Source organism: Mauremys mutica, chromosome 9 (genome assembly GCF_020497125.1).
Source record: "Mauremys mutica isolate MM-2020 ecotype Southern chromosome 9, ASM2049712v1, whole genome shotgun sequence".
Lineage (NCBI taxonomy): Eukaryota > Metazoa > Chordata > Testudines > Geoemydidae > Mauremys > Mauremys mutica.
Genome location: NC_059080.1, coordinates 5358336 through 5378933, shown reverse-complemented (window position 1 = coordinate 5378933; position 20598 = coordinate 5358336). Strand labels below are relative to the sequence as shown.

The 20598-nt window shown below is 43.7% G+C and overlaps 1 protein-coding gene and 1 long non-coding RNA gene across 9 annotated transcripts in view; one reads left to right on the top strand and one right to left on the bottom strand.

Annotated features, from left to right (window-relative positions):
- Positions 1-20598, bottom strand: part of ADGRG4 (adhesion G protein-coupled receptor G4) — a 116158-nt gene that overhangs the window by 7790 nt on the left and 87770 nt on the right. For all 7 annotated transcript variants that reach the window (XM_045029670.1, XM_045029675.1, XM_045029674.1 and 4 more), the window contains 10 exons: positions 19933-20098; positions 16884-17033; positions 15830-15952; positions 13768-13813; positions 10711-10814; positions 8920-9041; positions 4514-4782; positions 3052-3127; positions 1168-1457; positions 130-231 (listed from right to left, as the gene is read on the bottom strand). In XM_045029670.1, coding sequence (XP_044885605.1) covers positions 130-231; positions 1168-1457; positions 3052-3127; positions 4514-4782; positions 8920-9041; positions 10711-10814; positions 13768-13813; positions 15830-15952; positions 16884-17033; positions 19933-20098 — 1448 coding nt within the window. The remainder of the gene's footprint in view (positions 1-129; positions 232-1167; positions 1458-3051; positions 3128-4513; positions 4783-8919; positions 9042-10710; positions 10815-13767; positions 13814-15829; positions 15953-16883; positions 17034-19932; positions 20099-20598) is intronic.
- On the top strand, positions 2921-20335 carry LOC123377157. Of its 2 annotated transcripts, none has more exons than XR_006582114.1 (4): positions 2921-3057; positions 10582-10729; positions 18128-18229; positions 19786-20335. It is a non-coding gene; the product is annotated as an uncharacterized LOC123377157 (long non-coding RNA). The 2 variants fall into 2 exon arrangements; XR_006582115.1 differs by lacking the exon at positions 19786-20335 and adding an exon at positions 19241-19374.

The window sequence follows — 20598 nt, the reverse complement described above, 5'->3', positions numbered from 1 at the left end:
AGCTTACTCAATCTTAAATGCCAGAATAGGAGCAGTACTTTTGTGGCACACAAGCATTTCCATTTTAATTCTTATGCCATTAATAGCTTAAAAATGAGTCAAGCAAAACAATAAACCGCAGTGTCTTACCAGAATAATTATTGAGCCGAAACCTCCCCCAGCAAAAGTGCACTCGGCACTGCTTCCTCACCGTCTCTTTCATCAGGCAATGATACACAAAGATAAAGAGCCCTAAAGGAAGAAGGAAGACAAAATCAGTATTTTTCATATTCATTCCCCAGCCTCCTGCCTCATTTCTGAAGCTTTCATGCTCTCTTCAATCACAGACATATCATATACAGCACAGAGTTTGGCTAGTGGGCTTTGCCCACATGTTCAAGGTCTAACTGATCTCTGTATTTAGGGTTGGGGAGGAATTTTCCCCCAAGTCAGACTGGCAGAGACCCTCTGCAGCGTGGGGCACTTACAAACAATTACTTGTTTGAACTAGAGTAAATAGTGGATTCTCTGTAACTTGAAGTCTTTAAATCAAGATTTGAGGACTTAGTAACTCAGCCAGAGGTTAGGGGCTTATTGCAGAAGTGGATGTGTGAGGTTCTGTGGCCTGCGATGTGCAGGAAATCAGACTAGATGATCATGATGGTCCCTTCTGGCCTTAAAGTCTCTGAGTCTTTGAGAGAGGCAGATCCACTGCCTATATTATATTAGCACAGAACTTACTGAGGGCTATTCTTCTCTTTCTTAATGCCCCTGAATTAACAGATGACTTAAAGAGCCCTCTACAGATTTGATATTAGGGCAGACATTCTTGGCAATCTGCTAGTCACTGCAAAATGCAAGCATGCATTTCTATGCCCAGATTAAATGGATTGTGTCTGTGTCCCTGAAAAGGGCATAGATTGGGACCTGTATTTCAAAGGCATTACCACAAGTCCTTACATACTAGTATTGAATTGTGGCAGTGATATATAAAGTTCAGGATATCATCTCACTTACTCAAAGGGATTTTTATGATTAAACTCTCCAAACTTCCAAATGATGCAAACAAAACTACTTATCCACCCCAATTTGGGTTGGTAAAATGACAATCTGAATGTATCTATATATCACACCCATAAACTGATAAAAATACACCATACTGATATCAGCATCTCATACAGAAGTTACCTTGCAGTGTGTTACAAATGGCGAAGACATACAAGAAAAAAATCCTTGCTGATCCCCAGGCAAAAAAGGCAAAACCCCAGGTTAAGCCGAGTAAGAATGATAGGCTGACCGTGCTCCGCAGATCATGAAGAAAGCTCTGCTTCCAGTTCTTGGATTTTCTTTGCTGCTTTGATTTCATGATATGAATTTGAAGAAGAACATTGATGAACATCACTACGTTAATCAGAAATATTAAGCAGAAATAGGCGACAATGGAGATGTAAAAGACAACATCATCTTGAATCCAGCAGCTACAGGAAAAGGGAAGAACATAGAAAGTTGAAAATAACTAATTAGGGAGCTAGTCTGTTATCAATACAGCATATGAATGGGCATTGGTTAGAATTTCCTCAGATGATGTGTCAGTAGCAGATTCCTGCTTCCCCCTTGCTCCAGTGTGGTAGTAATAGTGCCCCGATACATAATTTGCTCCCTGTTCTGCTCATGAGTTGCCATAGCTATGTGCTGCCCCCATCTGGTCAGATTGTAAATACACAATCTATTATTACTGGAATGGTACCATCCTAGGGTATGGCTACACTTACGGTTTGCAGCGCTGGTAGTTTGCAGCGCTGGTCATCCAGCTGTGCAGGGCCAGCGCTGGTGTGTGGCCACACTCACAGCTACCAGCGCTGGTGTGTGGCCACATTTGCAGTATTTGCAGCGCTGTTGGGAGTGATGCATTATGGGCAGCTATCCCAGCGTTCAAGTGGCCGCAACATGCTTTTCAAAAGAGGAAAAGCCAGGGAGTTGCAGCGCTGGAAGTGCCCTGCAGGTGTGGCCACTTACTAATTGCAGCGCTGGTGGAGGCTTTCCAGCACTGCAACTCGCCAGTGTAGCCATACCCTTAGATAGAGCATGGCAAAAAGCAAGTGGGAGTATTCCTGATGTAAACACTATTTCAGAAGAAAGGCTAAAGAGTAGCTTATTCTCACTGGAAAAGTAGAAAGGTTGATGTGATCTAACTGAAGAATTCAAAATTACGAGAGGTTTGATCATGACAAAGGAGATACAGGAATGAGAAAAGTTAAAAAACCTGAGGAATTAACATAAGCATGTGGAACATTGGACCAAATTATTTTTACAGAGACTCCACTGAACACATGGAATAGGTTTGATGTCTTGATTTACTCCAATCAGCCTTCCAAGAGGACAAGTGGGGACAAAAAACCTAATTGGCTTCAAGACTGATCTTGACAAGTTTATGGAGGGGATGGTATGATGAGACTGCCTACATGCCATTGCAGGCAATCTGCAACTGCTAGTTGCAAAAATCCCCAATGGCAGGCGATGGGACACTAGACGGGGAGGACTCTGAGTTACTACAGAGAATTCTTTCCCAACTGTCTGGCTGTTGGGTCGTGCTGACATACTCAAATCCAACTGATCACTATATTTTGAGTCGGGAAGGAATTTTTCTCTGGGTCAGATTGGCAGAGATCATGGGGTTGTTTTGCCTTCATCTGCAGCATAGGGCAAGGGTCATTTCCAGGTTTCAACGAGTGTAAATGGTGGATTCTCTGTAACTTGAAGTCTTTAAATCATGATTTGAGGACTTCCATCATTCAGCCAGAAGTTATGGGTCCTCTATTACGGGAGTGGGTGTGTGAGGTTCTGTGACCTTAGCCTGCAATGCACAGAAGGTCAGACTACATGATCATGATGGTCTTTTCTGGCCTTAAGAGTCTATATGATTATGTTATTGTGTTCCAGAAGCAAAGAGATTCTCCACAAAGAAAGAGGAATTGACACTCAAAGTGGCAAATTAAAGAGAAGGAGATGAGCATGAACTAGAAGAAATAAAAGGAGACAAGATGTTGGGCCAATTCCTTCAAATATACTTACAAAAAAGTGAGTGAGTTCTTGCCATAAAAGTCCGTATTTATAATGAGGAGAGTAGCAACTACAACAGCTGGTATTCCTAATAGCACGGGAGATAAGAGAGAGAGAGATTTTAAGCCAAAAAAAAAAAATCTGGAAGAGGGAGACATCCAATCTCCCAATCTCTTCTGGGTGTGACAGTCCATGATTAACAATTACAGCAGTGATACAGATGTGTAGGTCAAGGTCTCTTCTCAATAACACACCTGAAGGCTCTGCTGAAATCATGGATTGTCCCTTTATTTATTTATGTAAAATGCAGATGAGTAGGCATAAAGTATCTTTGTTTGCAAAATGTTTGAGTTCTCAAACATCTCCAGAAGGGATCCACTCTGCTAAAATAATAGCTCAAACCCAACCCCTACTAATTATTAGAAACATCTTAGACTGGCAAAAGACAAATTGGTAGTAGCACCCTGTGTAACAGTCTAATGAGGCTGACATTTTTCAAACAGTCCTTGTTCACAAATCTTCAGTGCCACTGCTTTCCTGTTTACCATGTTCCTTTCAGCTCCCATTTTTGTTGTTTGCCGGAAGGATTGTTCCAGCCGTCACCACTGCTAAGAGCTGTGCCTAAACAAGAGTTCTTGGAAGGCTAAGAATCAGCGTAGTTGTGTGCAAAATCTAATGACAGAGATGGTAATGTACATGTGGTATTTAAAAATAGTCACTGAGCTTAGCAACTATCCAGGCAACTCAACAGAACTACAATCATTTCTTCAAATTCTGCCCTTTTTTAATGCAAACCTGCTTGTTAGCCCCTTTCTGCCAGTCTTCCCTACTATTGGCTACATGATGCCTTTGGTGCCCTGTTGTTTGGAGGGAGAATGGATGGGGCCATGCTGCTGCTGGAGTCTCCAAAAAATATTCTGAGTGAGACCCAGCATTCACTCACAGGGCTCCCCGGAAGTGCATGTTGGAGTGGCAGCTACACAACACTGTCCTTGGAGATGGAGAGAGTGATCCCCTCTACGTGGCCACAGGATGGAGACGGTCCATGGTTCTGCCCCCATGCTGCCTTCATTCAGGCAGCTGGCATGCCCAGGATCACTAGGACCCCTCATTGTGAGTGATCCCTGTGCAGGCACACGAGAGGTTGGGAAAGAAGCTCATTAAGTCCCCTCTCTCTTTGCATATCCATGGAGGGGGCCAATAACAGTCTTGCTCCAGCAAAGCAGGGCTGGGTGATGCTGACCCATGAAGCCCTTGCAGGCACAGTACAGATCCACATGCCCGTATTCCTGTGCAGAAGAGAAGCGGCAAGGACTATCTGCTACACTCCCATGTCCAGGCGTAGCTGTCAGCAGGACCTGTCTGGGCTAAGGAATCTTTCCTGTACGGGTGCAGTGCATTTTCACGTGAGGAAAGCCTACATTAGAGCAGTATACCAAGCACAGATATCAAGAGAGACTAGCTGCGTACTTACCCCACCCAGCAATGCAGAATTTCAGTATATAGTTTGGAATGTATGTACTGAAGACTCTGATGAGAGCAAAGTACATGTGAAGAGATTCCAGGCCCATCCATGTGAAGGCTGCAAGCAGAAAGTAATGAAGGAACACAGCCACTGTGATACACAGGCCACGGTTGTTAAATGATGACAGCCAGGAATTGACCAGGAATATCAGGTTTAGCATCAGCAGTGCAGTGCAGAGATTTAGCAGGATTTTTGAAGGATAATCTCTGCGAAGCTTGCTAAAATAAAAGTGAAAAGAAATGAATTTTTCTAATATTGTCATTGTGCAGTTGCACTTGCTGCCAATTAATGAAAGGTTATCACATTTTGTTCTCTAGCAGGAGGTAATAAAAATGTGTATTCAATAGCCTAAGTGACTTATAACTAAACTTCATAAAAACTTGTTTTTAATTAAAAACACTCCCCTAGTATCTAACATCAGGGCATACCCTACACACTAATTTCTCTCAATAACAGATAGGATTCAATTCCCTGCTGTTTCCATGCTGCAACGGCTGGGAGTATATATTATCCATGTTCCAGGGAGAATGCTAGCATTGGCATGACTGCAGTGAGTGTCTTACAGCCATAGCCCATGTTTTACTCAATACAATATTATTATTTGTATTATGATAGCACCTAAAGACCCCTCCTGAGAGGAGAGCCACATTGCGCTGGTACTACAGAAACACAGAGTAAAAGACACGTCTTGCCTCAAAGAATTTATAACCTAAACACAAGACAGACACAGGCTAGGAGAAGGACTGTATACAGGACCGGCTCTGGCTTTTTTGCCACCCCAAGCAAAAAAAAAAAAAAAAAAAAGGGAGGCGGGCAGCCAGAGCAGCAAAGCTGGGGAGGGAAAAAAAAAACACCACGCGCGCCCGGAGCAGCAAAGGGTGGGGGGGGGAACAAACATGGCACAGCCGGAGCGGCAAAGCAGGGGGGAAAAAAACAAAAAAAAACCCCAAAAACGGCACAGCTGGAGCGGCAAAGCGGGAGGTGGGGGGAACGGCGCAGCCGGCAAAGCAGGGAAAAAAACAAAACAAAAAAACCCTACAGGGCGGCCGGAACTAGGGTGCAGGGGGAAGCCCTGTGCTGCAGAATGCGTGTCCAGTCTAATGGGAGGGAGGGGGGGAACAGGGGGAGAGAGAGAAGGGGGGCGGCCAGGGCTTCAGCGGGGCGCTCACCCCGCGGCCCTGACCACCGCGCCGCCTGCCAGGAGGGCTCTGCGCCACTCCGGTTGGCTGGGAGGGAAGGACGTGGGCTGCCCCGCCGAGTTTGCTGCAGGGCGCTCCCCTCCTCCGCCCCCTTCAGGGCAGCCAGATCGGGGAACCAAAAATAAAAACACCTGCTGTGCCGCCCTAGGTTTGGGCGGAATGCCGCCCCGTAGAATCTGCCACCCCCAAGCAGGAGCTTGCTCAGCTGGTGCCTGGAGCCGGCCCTGTCTGTATAAATATCTCTATTGTACAGATGGGGGAACTAAGCCACAGAGAGATTTAGTGACTTGCCCTGAGCTCCCTATTGCGTCGAGGTCTCCTGAGTTCTATTCCAGTGTCTTCAACACAACACTATCCTTCCTCTTTGCAAATTTAAAGAGATTTACTTTTTAATCTTTCTATGGGGAAAGAAAATGAACCTGTTTAGGTGGTTATGAGGAGTTACCACCTCTTACCATCCATCAAATAGTAAGTATATCCTGCATTGCCACTTTATTTCTTAGAACTGTGAGCAGGTAAGAAATACCAGACCAGATTTTCAGGTGTGTATGTACATTAAAGCGCACACAAAAATGCGTGCTCCATTATTGTGCTTATGCACACCAAAAGAATATTTGCAAATGCTAAGCAAAGGATAGTTGTTTAGATGCTTAAATGGGTACCTCTGTGCACAAAAACACCTAGTTTGCAAGTAGTTGTAGTAACTGCAACTGCATGTGCACTTTTCTGGTAATTTGGCCCATAGTGTCTAGTCCAGAAGTGTCAGCTCACCTTTTGTTTGAGAGGTTTACATATATACAAACAAATGTACATTGAGGAGCATAAAATAGCAAAAACACAGTCAAGAGAAAAATCCACACATCGAAAGGAACTCCTTGAAACTGAAAGCATTGCAGACAAACAGACTTTTAAATTAGAAAGACAAAAAAATAATGAAAAAGCAAGAAGAAATGGAGGTCTAAAATCTACAATGCTACTATACAATTATGAGCTTTTTTCCCAGTCTAAATTAATTCTTGTGGTTTTCTACATGTGGAAAGAGCCTGGAATAACAATTGCTGAAGATCTATTCTGCACTAGCTCTCTAGTTAGTGGGGAATAGCTATTATGCTTTAAATTTACACACTAGCTATTCACAGCAACTTCCCTGTGAGTCCCCATGTAGACAAACACTTCTTTCCAAAAGAGCCGCCTATAGTTCTCCATAACTTTGCTTCATCATCATTCAGTTGGTATATTAGTTCATCAAAATACACAAAACATGTAATGAGTATTTCTCTATGAGTATATCTTTTCAGCACACAAAGGGTACATCTACATTACCCGCCAGATGGGCGGGCAGTGATCGATCCAGCGGGGATCAATTTATCGTGTCTAGTCAAGACACAATAAATCAACCTCCGAGCACTCTCCCGTTGACTCCTGTACTCTAGCGCTGCAAGAGGCGCAGGCAGAGTCAACAGAGGAGCGGCAGCAGTCGACTCACTGCAGTGAAGACACCGCGGTAAGTCGATCTAAGTACGTCGACTTCAGCCATGTTATTCACATAGCTGAAGTTGCATAACTTAGATAGATCTCCCTCCCCCCAGTGTAGACCAGGGCTAAGACAGAGCAATGGCAGAGTGATCCCCCTTCCTGGAAGACCTGATACACATTTACACTAAGAGCCCTTTATGTTTCCCTTTGAGAATAAGACCTCATAGTAAATCTGTCAGACACCTCATGGAAGATAGCCATTGATGAACCTATTAGCCAAGATGGTCAGGGATGCAACCCCATGCTCTGGATTTCCTTAGGCCTCTGACTGCCAGATGCTGGCACTGGATGACAGAAGATGGATCACTGATGATTGCCTTGTTTTGTTCATTCCTTTTGAAGCATCTGGCACTGGCCACAGTCAGAAGAGCAGATACAGTGCTAGATGGACCATTGTCTGGCCCAGTATAGCCATTCTTACATTCTCATAATCTGTGTGTACTGTTTTTTTGCGATAACATAAGGCCCTACATTATTGGAGACTTTTCCCATACATTTAAAAATCTGTATTGATCAAGGAAAATTATTTCTTTTATTCAGCTTTGTCAGTGCCTGTCTCAGGCTGTAGGTGCTTACTGGCCTGTAATTTTCAAAAAGAAGTGGATTCCTATCTTACTTTGGAGTAAATGTGAGCTTCTACTCTGAGAAGTGTCTCTAAAAATATCATTGAAGGATTCCATGACTATTGTATCTCAATGATTTCCAAATACTGGATATTAGTTTAAAAATAATGAGGAGGCTTTTCTAGCTGCAAGCCCTGCAAACTCTTCTGGGTTCTGGAAAATGCTATATTTTTTTCCATGTCATGCACCATAACCAGCAGGCTAAATTAGATCCTTGGTTAATCTATGCAACCCTGGTGTCTTCAGATTATGCCGTCTGTAAAATCTGAGCAACTCACTGGAATTTAGCAAACAATTCTGTGGATGTTTCACAAAGTGAAGAACAACCCACTTACTCTCTTTTACCTGTGTTGGCATTACAGTGCAAACAAGGGTTACAAGTAGGAAAAACTTATGTTTGTTATTCAGGTAAGAAGATATGACTGTAAATAACAGGTGCCATTTTTACCTGTCACTTTCAAGAGGAGATCTACATTTCAAGGCCGTGTTTAGTAGGAACCATCTTTTATTTTCTGCCTCCTTTAACACTGCATATAGAAATTGGGACCAAACCACTGAACATACAAGATATTCTAGCCTCTTGCCATGATACCATATCCAGATGCAAGAGCAATGACAGCATAATAGGAACATAAGAATTGCCAAACTGGTTCAAACCAGTGGTTGAATACAGCCCATACCATATCTCCAAGAGTAGCCAGTACCAGATGTTCCAGAGCAAGGTGAAAGAAACACTGCAGTAGGCAGTTTTGGAATAACATGTTCAGAGGGGAAATTGCTTCCTAATCTCCATTAGTTGGAAGTTGTTTTATGTCCTGACGCATGAAGTTTTATATCACCACTATTCCACTGTATTATATTCAAATCATCCTTTCATCATCTTCTTGTGTCTGATTGATCTAGCATCAGTGTTAACTGAAAACTCCTGTAGTGACTGCGGGGCTCATTATTACTTCTGCATGGGGGAAAAAACAATAAAAGAAAGGATTCAACTTACTCAAGAGTTAGGTGCATCACCAGCACTACCCCCAAGCAAAGGGCAGAGGCTCCACATCCTGCATAGGTTATCAGAGTTAATATGCGATTATTCACACCATCTATCTTTCTCCGGGTTAAGTCCTAGGTCAAAAGATAAAGAATTCTGGTCATTACTCATAACTGGACTGTGTCATGCAGAAAAAATACAATTGCTTCCTACATTTTCACACTGGGGAAAGAGAGCAGTTTCTATTCATTTATTTCTAAATGTTTTTATTATTTTTACAAACCACTCATTTTAGAATGTAATGAAATACCAAAGACAGGGAAAATATCCAGTATTTAATTGCCAAGAAGTTGCAAAAGCATCATTCTCATTGCACCTCAGACTTCGGTGCAGCTTTTAAAGTAATACAGCAAAAATATTTAATGGACACGCATTTGTAGAAGAAACTCTAGTTTGTTAAAAGGAGGGTTGCTGAAAGTGGGGGATGGGACACTTAACAGATGCTTTGAAGCGTGGGAGGATTCACCCATCAAAAGTACTTGCAAGAGCCAGGCTGTGAAAAACACTCAGTAAAATGGGCCTCACTCCCCTATATTAATTCCCAATTATGTTTATGACATGAATCTTGTTGCCTGCCATAACCTGCTGCTATATGCTTTATATGTGACTTTTGAACCAAGCAAGAGTAATTTGTTTTCTTTTGTACTGAGAATTGTAGACGTCAGGCGGTCAAAACAGTTCCTACAGCGTCTGTAACCGGAATGGCAATGGAGAATAGTGAGTTTACAATTTGGTTCAGTTCGGTGGGAAGCGGCACGGGCCGAGGGATGTGCTGGCCGCCGCTTTCCACAGCCCCCATTGGCCTGGAGCAGCGAACTGCGGCCAGTGGGAGCCGCGATTGGCTGAATCTGTGGACGCAGCAGGCAAACAAACCGGCCCAGCCCGCCAGGGTGCTTACCCTGGCAGGCCGTGTGCCAAAGGTTGCCGATCCCTGATTTAGAAATACGACAAGCTGCATGAAATCTACAACATTCAAATTTCCTTCTTGTAGAAGTAACATTTTTACTACCAGAGAGCGCTCTTGCATCTATATTTGAGGAGAGTGATGATGACCTCTAGGGGCCAGTTAGTTTAACCACAGGTGTGTATTTGTGTTTACATTGCACATACCGAAGGGAAATGGACCACGTGTTTCCCCCCATGCAGGTTCTCTATGTCAGAGTGAGGAAATTCTGCTAGTATCTGCTGCCTAGTTTATTCAGAATTCCCCAATCACTTTGCTTTTTGTTGCAACCATTTTCAGTCCTTCATTTGTACACGGTCTGCTTTGATATTAAGGTTTTTGGGGCAGGAACTTTGTTAAAGTACTTAACACACTTTTGGTGGTATGTAAATAATAGATGATAATGCTGATACATTTTTAGATTGAGAGTTTAATTAGTGCCACTCTCAGGGAAACTGAACACCATTAGTTGCTGTTGGCAGCTATCTAACATTACCATACAACCCAATACAACAGCTAATGCAGTAATATTCATTAGGGAAAATTGTAAAGATGCAATGAAAGCTAAGATGCAATGACAACTGCTGTAAAATGAATTTGTACTGAGTGTGCAATTGGACTTCAGTTTCTTTTTTAATTTAAAAATTACTTTTATTTGCTTTCTTTATTAGTATTACTTCCAGCAAAATACAGTTTGCTCTCTAAAAGCTAATTTGAAACTAAGATGTCTCCCACAAGTCCAGTGATGACTTGGTCTAGTGCCATCAGTGTCTTCCGGAGATGATTCATGGAGTACTTACCAGCAACACTCCAAAATGGGTAAGATGGTTACAATAACAGATTGTGTAATACATATCTTTGTGTTTCACTTCACACCCTGATGTATTCCAACCACCCAGTCCATCTGTACAATACAGAAAGGGATTTTTAACCAGTTAGTCATATCCAGTAATTTATAGCTTTGAAAAATGCAGGAGGTGTGATTATGAGCTCAAGTTAGTACAGAGCGCAGGGTCAGCTAACAGCACACATGGATGAGATTTCACAGAACACATGTTTTGAATTGCTGTTGGAGATTAGAATCTCTAAACTTGTAGGGCTGAAACTTGGGGAATGAAGAAATATTTCTAGTACTAGGTATTTATAGTGAGAGGGAGAGGTTGGCTAGATTACATCTAAGGAGGTGGGGACAGGGTAAGTATTTGAAAGGTGGGGAGGAATAGTTTAGGTCAGGGGAGTCAAACATTCTCCTTGGAGACCAGATCTCTCCCAGTGTGGCTTATTTATAACCTATTTATGTGGCTGGTATCATATATTCAGAATCTAAACTCTCAGTTAAAAGAAGAAGAAATTTCTAGCATTGATGGTTGCACAGAAAACCTCCCAAACGCGAGCTGATTGTAAATTAGTACTCTGTTGTCTTCCTGAATCTGCAGAAAGTGCGGGCCAAATTCCATGCTCAGCTACACTAGAATGACTCCATTAACTTAATGGGGTAACTCTGAGAAGAATGTTGATCTTTCATTGCAAAACCATGATATGTAAAGCTTGAATCATGTATGTTAGGGGGAAAGAAGTGATCTCCCCGGAACCCCAATCTCCCCTTTATTTGCCCCCCTCCCCCGCCTTCAAAGGCTCTATTTTGGACCAGCCTACCCTTCCAGATAGAGATGAATGGCTGAAGGGGCTCACTGGAGACTGACATGAAGCAACCCCTCCCCCTTCTGAAGCATTTTGGAGCTCTTTTAGTATTGTTTGCAGTACAAGGTTATGTCTACACTAGCACTTTTGTTGGTAAAACTTTTGTTGGTCAAGGGTGTGAAAAAACCACCCCCCTGACTGACAAAAGGGCTGGTGTGGACAACGCTGTGTCGGCAGGAGAGCACGTATAGCCACTTGTTGGGAGGAGAGTGCTCTCCTGCCGGCATAGCCAGCTACGTAACAGACCTTACGGCGGCACAGGTCCATTGTGTTGACATAGCCTAACTCTGATATTTTGTTAGAGCCATCCTGACATTTAAGCGCATCGACAGTGATTTTCTGCCATTTCTAACCAGGAGATCGGCTAGCCCTTCCCGTGAGCATTTCATCGGTTTGGGGAGGGAAATACTTTTGTTACTGGGAGCTGTTTTATCTTGCCAGAAAGTGTTAGCTATACTGCTGGTCCACATTAAAAGCAGAACACACATGAGATGGGCCAACCCCAAACCCTGGATCCTGTCACCCATGAATTCTGAGAACTTTCAGATTTGAAGCCTGATCCAAATTCCATTATTGGTCCCTTTATTTATAATGGGCCAAACCAAAACCTTGGATCCAGATACTCCTGCAAATTCAGAATCCTAATCCAAATTTTGAGGTTTGAGCCTACCCCAGCTCTGATTCTCCACTGACCCTAGTATTATACCTGTGTAGCTACGTTGCAGTCAACAGTTACTCCTGATTTGCACCAGTGTAAACGAGTGCAGAATTAGTCCCGACATGCATACTCAGCAACCTGCAGGTAGCATTTTCCATAAGGATAACCTGTCCAACCCCATTCCTGTTCAATGAGCTAGAGATATGAACAGCACCTCCTTATGCTAACCATACTCCACTCAATGAGTCCTGTTCAGTTGCATGTCCCAGGTGAAGATGATTATAATAATATTGTGTGTGTCTAAAGCACTTTCTAGCTGAATATCATATTGCTCCTTAACAACCATTAATGAATTAGGTCTCATGCCACTACTGTGAGGGAGGTAATTGTTATCCCCATTTTACAAGTGGATGAGTGTCAGAATCAGGAACAGAAAACCCAAGTCTGTTGGTCTTATGCATTTATAACACATGCATCCGACGAAGTGGGTATTCACCCACGAAAGCTCATGCTCCAATACGTCTGTTAGTCTATAAGGTGCCACAGGACTCTTTGCTGATTACTATAGTATCTATATCCTAACTCCCAATCTTGTGCCTCGCCTGCCCATAGGGGGTTTATTATTCATATGGGCTCATCATACCTACTTATTAAACATTTGAAATGTAAATTAATCAAATCAATGTTATTCTTAAGTAAATTTAGTTTTAGATTTACTTTTACCCTGCTTTAGCTTAGTTTTACTTTTCACCATTTGTGTTGATGCCTCATTACAAGTGCTGCTAGATGACCATCCCTCAGTTATAACACTGACTATATTGGTTGTCATAGAATGACTGGCCCCTTGAGGGAAGATGGAACCCAGCCCATCTGTGACAAGCATAACCTGTCTCCCCAGGTGCAGAAAATGGGTAACATAACTCAGTTAGGCCTCTGATAAAGGAGAGGACTGGGTAAAAAGAGTCCAGAAAAGGCAGATGCCTGTCACAGTCCCTAGGGAAGGGAGTTACTGAAAGAAGCTGCTGGGGAAAAGAAGTCTATAAGCCACAGTCCCAGGAAGGAGGACGGTGACATCCCAGATTTGAGTGGTGAGTTAGGGACTGAGGAGGCCAGAACATAAAGCCAGGGTCCCAGGAAGGTGGACTGTGCAACCCTCCCCCGAGGGGTGTGCAGAAATGAATGTGGATGCTAAATGATATTGAATAAGTTAGACCCTAGAAGAGGAGGAACTTTTGTTTCAAAGAGCTTGGCTGTGACTGGATTATTCTTGGGGAACTCAGAGAAACTGAGGCAGGGTGTCTGTGGGCCACCCCAGGCCATGAGGGGGAGACCTGGGATGGCATGTGCACACTGGTGTAGACTTCAGTACGAAGCACCTATCCTGGATGCATTTGACCTGAACTACAGACATCAGCGTTTGTGACGCCACATTAGGTAGCAAAGGGCATCATCGGGATGGTGATGGCTAAAATATGGCGCCCTTGTAAACTGTACTTACTGTTCTTCATAAAGTCCCAAAACACACAGTGCACTGTAGCATTGTCCTGAAAGAGAGGAAAATGAGTGCCGTGACATTGCTGTACACGCTCTTTAATGTCTGCTCTTTAACTCTGACTAGATGAGAAGTGATCAATCCTAATTTGTTTTCCACTCTGAGGGGCAAAAACTGGGTTTGGCAAAGACTTCTGCTTGGTTCAACAACAGCTACATGGCCAGCTGGAGTGCAAGCTTCCTCCATGTTGCCCTGTCAATGTGTCTCAAGTCTGACCTAAGTAGCCCATCTAGAAATAAAAGTGGAGTTCAGTCTGTTCTCATTCACACCTGGGTCTCTGCTGAGACCACGAGCAAGGTTACCAAGTGTGCTGGTGGTTTTTGGGATGTGCACACTCCTGTCCACTGAGAGCTGGACTTAAGAGAACCAGCAATTTCTCATGTGCCATCCAAAAGCTCGCAGGTGGTAACAACTTTTACTGCCTACCTGGGCTACATTAGAAGGGGCATCCTAGAGATCAGTGGTTTTCCCATTACCAGTTTCCTAGATCATCCCACCCTCCCATATGTTTATCTTATTCCATAAGAGTTAGGCTATGTCTACACTAGGGACCTTATCGCAGCACCACAGGACCTGGACCAGTAGACCAGCTTGGTCACGCACTTGCTGTGAAACCTTTTAGGCAAGTCACCTAGTTATTCTGTGTCTCAGCTTCCCATCTGTCACGTGATGAGAAGTGTCAAGTACCCACCCACCCTTGGGAAGTCCATGGAAAGGTACGGATGGAAAGCGCAAAATAAGTATTACCCAATATTATCAAAGCTTTGTGCAGGAGGAGGGGGTGAATTTCACCCTAAATGTTAATATGCAGTATTTCTAGGTAGCGCCTGAAGGATGTAAGAAGAAACAAAGTGCTTTCCTCTTCCCTTCTGCCCTTACACTACTCCAAAAAGTTGTTTCTGATTAATATGATCTGCAATAAAAAGCAGCTCCTCTCTGAAACTGCGTGTGTTTTCATGTACTCGTTGTAACAAAAGGACACAACCAGGGCCGCCCAGAGGATTCCGGGGGCCCGGGGTCTTCGGCGGTGGGGGGCCCTTCCGTTCCTGGACCCGCCGCCGAAGTGCCCTGAAGACCCGCGGCGGGGACCCCCCCCGCCGCCGAATTACCGCCGAAGCGCAGCCCGGTCTTCGGCGGTAATTCGGCGGAGCGGGGCCCCGCCGCGGGTCTTCGGGGCACTTCGGCGGTGGGTCCCGGAACGGAAGGGCCCCCCGCCGCCGAATTACCGCCAAAGACTGGGCTGCGCTTCGGCGGCGGGTCCCGCTCCGTCTTCGGCAGTAATTTGCCAGCGGGGGGTCCTTCCGCCCCGGAGCGGAAGGACCCCCCGCCGGCGAAGACCGGGAGAGGCAGAAGCTCCTGCACCCGGCCGCACAAGAGTTTGCCGGGCACCCGGAGCGAGTGAGGGACCCCACTCCAGGGGCCCCGAAAAACTCTGGTGGGGGCCCCCGTGGGGCTCGGGGCCTGGGGCAAATTGCCCCTCTTGCCCCCCCCTCTGGGCGGCCCTGGACACAACTAAATTTTAGCCAAGGGCCTACTAATTGAAAAGTGCAGTCAATATACTGTGGGCCACTTCTTGCACTTCTGTAGATCAAGTCAGATTTCTGCATGCCAGCACCCAGCCTGGGTGTAGCATTTTTGTGTTTGTGTTGCTGTCCCTTTGCAGTATCCAAGTGCTGAATTATAGTTTCTTAATCTCAATTAATAGGCATTGGAGAGGGGGAGGAAATCAACTTGTGTTGGTTTCCCTGAGATCAGGGTAAAAGAGTGAGAGCCCCTTACTGCCAGCTAGAGATTTGCTAAGGGAATAGATGCTTAGGTAACTTGTGTGAATTAAACAGACAGCCTGAAATCTGTTTGAACTGTTAGTCTTGCCGGTGACCTGCGGCATGCAAAGATTAGTTCAGTAGGAAGAACGTTTCAAGTGGACAAGATAATCCTATTTTAAGGATGAACAGACATGAAATTGATTTTAATTGAAGAGGCCTGTGATTAAATAAAAATGCCATACCGTGTTTGGTTCTATATGCTGTAGAATAATATTCACTGGCTCACTGAGGTTGTGAATTGATACATTTTCAATGCTGGCACTCACAACATAGGTGTTCAACTTTTCATTCCTCCAACTGTCATCCTGTAATGGAAATGTACAGAAAATAAGAGTTCGGGTTATTCAGGCTACTGGGATTCCAACTGTTTGCTGTCTGGTTTGTCTGAAAACTATTTATTAGAATTGACAAGAGGAACACCTTGGAATGCCTGATTTAATTCAGATTCCCACTATTTATTTATTTAGGAAATGTAGTTAGTGGGAAATTCAGAGACAAACTCTCTCCTAATTGATGAACATTAAATATAGCTGCAACCACCTTGACTGGACCAGGAGAGTTTCACAACCATTTCCCTACAACAAGGCAGTCAGTGGCATAACACTTAAAATGTTAGGCATGAAGCCCAACAGATTGTGAGCCCTTAGGCAGAGACCATGCTACCTTGTATGTGCAGAGGCAACACTTTGTACACTGAGTGCTACCATAATATAAATAAAATAATATCTATCCAGGCTTTTCTAATGGGCCCATCTTTATAGTATCTGGACTGCAACAAAATTCCCAAAAGCCACAGAACAGACTGCAAGACTGCATAGTATTGTTGCTATTATTTTTAATGATAATTTGACAGGTATTATGCATGTTCTGTAAGAAACAGTAAATTATACTGAAGGAGAGAGATTAGGTTGTGTTCTGATTATTTTGTGAAATAAAAGAGTTGGGATAATGCCAAATAGACAAGATGAAAATTACTCAAATCTCTGTAGACAATGATCAGAAAAGCCTAGAAACACGGAAGACCAGTTAGGCCATCCAGTATGCTCCCCACAGATGCAAGGTTGCACCTTACCCCACATTGATTAGTGCATGGTCCACTCTAGTTTTAATTGTGCCCAGCAATGCAGCTTCCTCTAGTTAACAGATAACACTGCCAGGATCCTTTCCCTGCACAGTTTAGGAGAAGCAGTTTATCTAAATGCTATTAGGCTAGTGTTAGCTAATGACAATATTTACCACAAAGAACGAAGTTGTTCCAAAAAAAATAAACTGAATCTTTGAATAATGTTCTGGATCTAAAGAATGGCTCCCCAAGTAGTTCCTCAGCGATCTTGGCAAAAACACAGCAGCACAGGCCTTTTTAAAAGGTTTTTCACGTATATCAATCTGTATGAAAGAGATAAAATGCTCAGAGAGATGTCTGCCTCAGGCCTAATACACGGTAATATCCCTACACAGTGGCTTTTTTTTTTTAGTAGGTTTTTGGGGGTGGGGGGAATTTTCCTTTCAATTTGTTTTCTTTGTGAGCATTTTATTCAGTCTGGAAAAAAATGTGTCCCTGCAATCAAAGATAAAGGTTAACAGCTGTTTCCTTCCTGTACCCCACCCAATAGTGGGATTGGGTCAATAGCAGACATAGAATGAGAATGTTTTACAAACACAGGGCCATCATGAAGGGGTATTTAAACCTCTCACTGGTTATCCTGGATTAACAGAAGCCTGAGCCCAATTAGGCTGCCGGCTGGCACCTGGAGGGGTGAGAGGCCTAATTGATCAAACCCAGCTGGGTCTTGATAAAGGAAGGAGCATAGAGTAGTAGGGGAAGGGCAAGCTGGAGACCCAGAAGACAGGTAGCTGCGTGTTTCCTCTTGTGGGCTAAAGTCTGAAAGAAACATGAAGCTAGAACTGGAGGGTCCAAAGCTAGAAGGAAGGCTGGGGGTAGTGAAACCTTTGGCCAGACATAAATTTTCCTGAAAACAGTGATGCCATGGGGTGTTTGAACTGAAATCTGAGGGGCAGTAGAGAAGAGCTCTGTAGTTATTCCATGGGTACTAGAAAATGGCATTTCCTGGAAAATGTGGGAGTGGGTCAAGCTCCTGGAGTTGACCCTCACACAATGGCAGGAACTAGACCTCTTGGGAGCAACCTTGGAAGGTGTTGCTTGTTACAAAGAGCCTAGGAAGAGGCTGGGGGAAAGGTCTGAGGAAAGACTATTGGTGGGAAGGAGTCCAGAGAGGCAACAGCAGGAAGTCTGATTAAACAGACTTTGGTTATTTGTCCAAGGTCCCTGGACTGGAACCTAGTGTAGAGGCTGGGCCTGTGTTCTCCTGATAGCTACTGGGAAGATGGTGTGAAGCCTCTTAATGGAAGGAGGATAAGGATAATTCAGAGCCCAGAGAGAGGGTTGTAAGGACCAATGGGTCTACTTGACACAAGGTCCTGGAATTATTTGTTGGACTTACTTTCTGTTACTCTGAAAGGGGTGGAATGAGAACATGACCTGGCTGAGTCGTGAGAAGAGGTGGAACACAACAGGTGCTAAAGATGGAGATTCTGCTGTGCCAAGAGGGGGCATGCCTGTGGTGAGTGAACACTTCTACAGCCATATACTCATAACTATGCAGGAGCGGGGAGCACAAATGCAGCAGTTCCAGGCAAAATAGGTCACCAGTGCTATGCAGGAACATGTGTATCAAGACCAGTCTCTGTCACCCTGTAAAATGATGGGGGGGGGGTTCACCAGCCAGGGAGGAACTCCAAGCATTAGTCCTGATAAGACCTCTTCATTGGGGCTTGTTTTATTATCCACAAAACAAAAGCAAGCTAACTGAAAATCACTCTGCATTAATCATCACAAGTGTTCCCTGCTCCAGCCAGCCATGGAGCATATACACCCTTCTCCTTGGTTCCCCTTCCTCTTGTACTCTGCTCCAAACAGCAGTGTGACTAGCTGGGAGCCTCTTAACTCTTTACAGGCGGTAGCACCTTTACCTAATCACATACTTCCTTACAGGACAGTTAACAATACATCTCACAGGGTTTAGAGCTTGAGTACATATAAGGCTTATCTGAACTATCCTCTTTGCTCTGCTTTTCTAACACAATTTCTGGTTCTTTCTCTGACTGCAAGTGAAGCAAATTCTCCAGGCACTTCAGAACCTCAAATTTTCTGAGTATGATTCTATGAAGAGTCTGATGTTAGTGCTTGTGGACTAAAGATGAAAAGTGCTATACAGTATAAGATCTAGGCCAGGCGTAGGCTACCTATGGCACGGGTGCCGAAGGCAGCACGCGAGCTGATTTTCAGTGGTGCTCACACTGCCCAGGTCCTGGCCACTGGTCTGGGGGGGCTCTGCATTTTCATTTCGTTTTAAATGAAGCTTCTTAAACATTTTAAAAACCTTATTTACTTTACATACAATAATAGTTTAGTTTATATATTATAGACTTATAGAAAGAGACCTTCTAAAAGCATTAAAATGTATGACTGGCACGCGAAACCTTAAATTAGAGTGAATAAGTGAAGAGTCGGCACAGCACTTCTGAAAGGTTGCCGACCCCTGATCTAGGCATTGTTTATTATTTTTCCCCAGACCAACTTGCCCATCACTTCCATGGCCTGGAAAACAAAATCCAAAGGAAGAAAAATTAAAACTTTAGGCAGGACAATGGGAGGTGTTTGGATGTGAATCTGGACTCAGTTTAGGTGTGCAGAGCCAGGGCTGGTTTTGTGTCTGGATTAATCGGTATTGTAATCTTGAAAGGTGTTTTTGTGGTAGGTTTTGTGTGTCTCCAAAGGGCAAAAATGTCATAATCAACTAATTAAATAAGATTCCTACAACTTTGAACTGTGGAAATGTTGTTCTTGTTGTATTTCTGACCTATCTCAACTGGAACCGTTAAACAGAACTCTCCCAGTATGGAATCCATCCTAGCACCAAAGCCAAAGGACACACTTTGAATTTGAACTGGAAAGGGATCAGATTTGATATTGAGGTGTAGTCCCATCACTAGATAAAACTTAACTATTTCTCTAGTCATTACATCACATTAAGGAAAAGAGGTTTCAGGGGGATGGTGGAGAGAATGGGATTGTGGCAAGAATTCTAAACCAGTACTTTCTTTGGTCAATTCACAGAAATATGGACTAGATCCTCAGTATGTGTTGACTTCAATAATTAAGCCAAATTACACTAGTTGAGGATTGGTGTCTGATTGCAGGTAGGTTTGCTCATGTCTCTTCACTCCATCATCCAAAATCTATAAGCTGAAGCTTTCATCTCACCGTGAGATCAATGCCTTTCTTATATGAGGTAACACCAAAGGCTGCTCCTTGGAAACCACTGGGATCTGGACGTATCACAGCCAAAGCCAGTACAGCCAATACTACTGATTCATTTCTCCCAGTAAACGGCATCTTGAAACCTATCTCTTCAGTTGTCCTTAAGATTCTTTATAAAGTATAACAACAAGAAAAAGAGACATCTTGAAATTTTCTATTACCATGACATTTCTGATTATCACAAGTATTGACTAAACTCTCTGTCCCCTTGCTGACTGTGTGGCAGGCATGAACATTCAATGGAAAAGACCAAAACATGCAGTTTCCATTCAAGAAAAATGCCCACTGAAATCAGTGGTAGCTTTGTCTGAGTAAGGATTGTAGGCTCAGACCTACAATCAACAGCATCACCCTATTACAGCATTGTATTGGCAATGTTTATGGTTATTAAAGAAAATAAAGCCAGCTCAATTTCTCATTTGGAAGACCTGAGGCCAGAGTATATGCCATTTATCTTCCTCACCTTGGTAGAGATGTGTCAACCAATAGGAGTCTGTAGAGTGGGAAAATGTATGCTAAGACTGCAATGGTCCTGATTTCCCAGTTGCCATGGGGAGAGAACCTGCTAGCTGTATACTTTGTCTAGTCAAGTGAATGAGGGTCCACAAT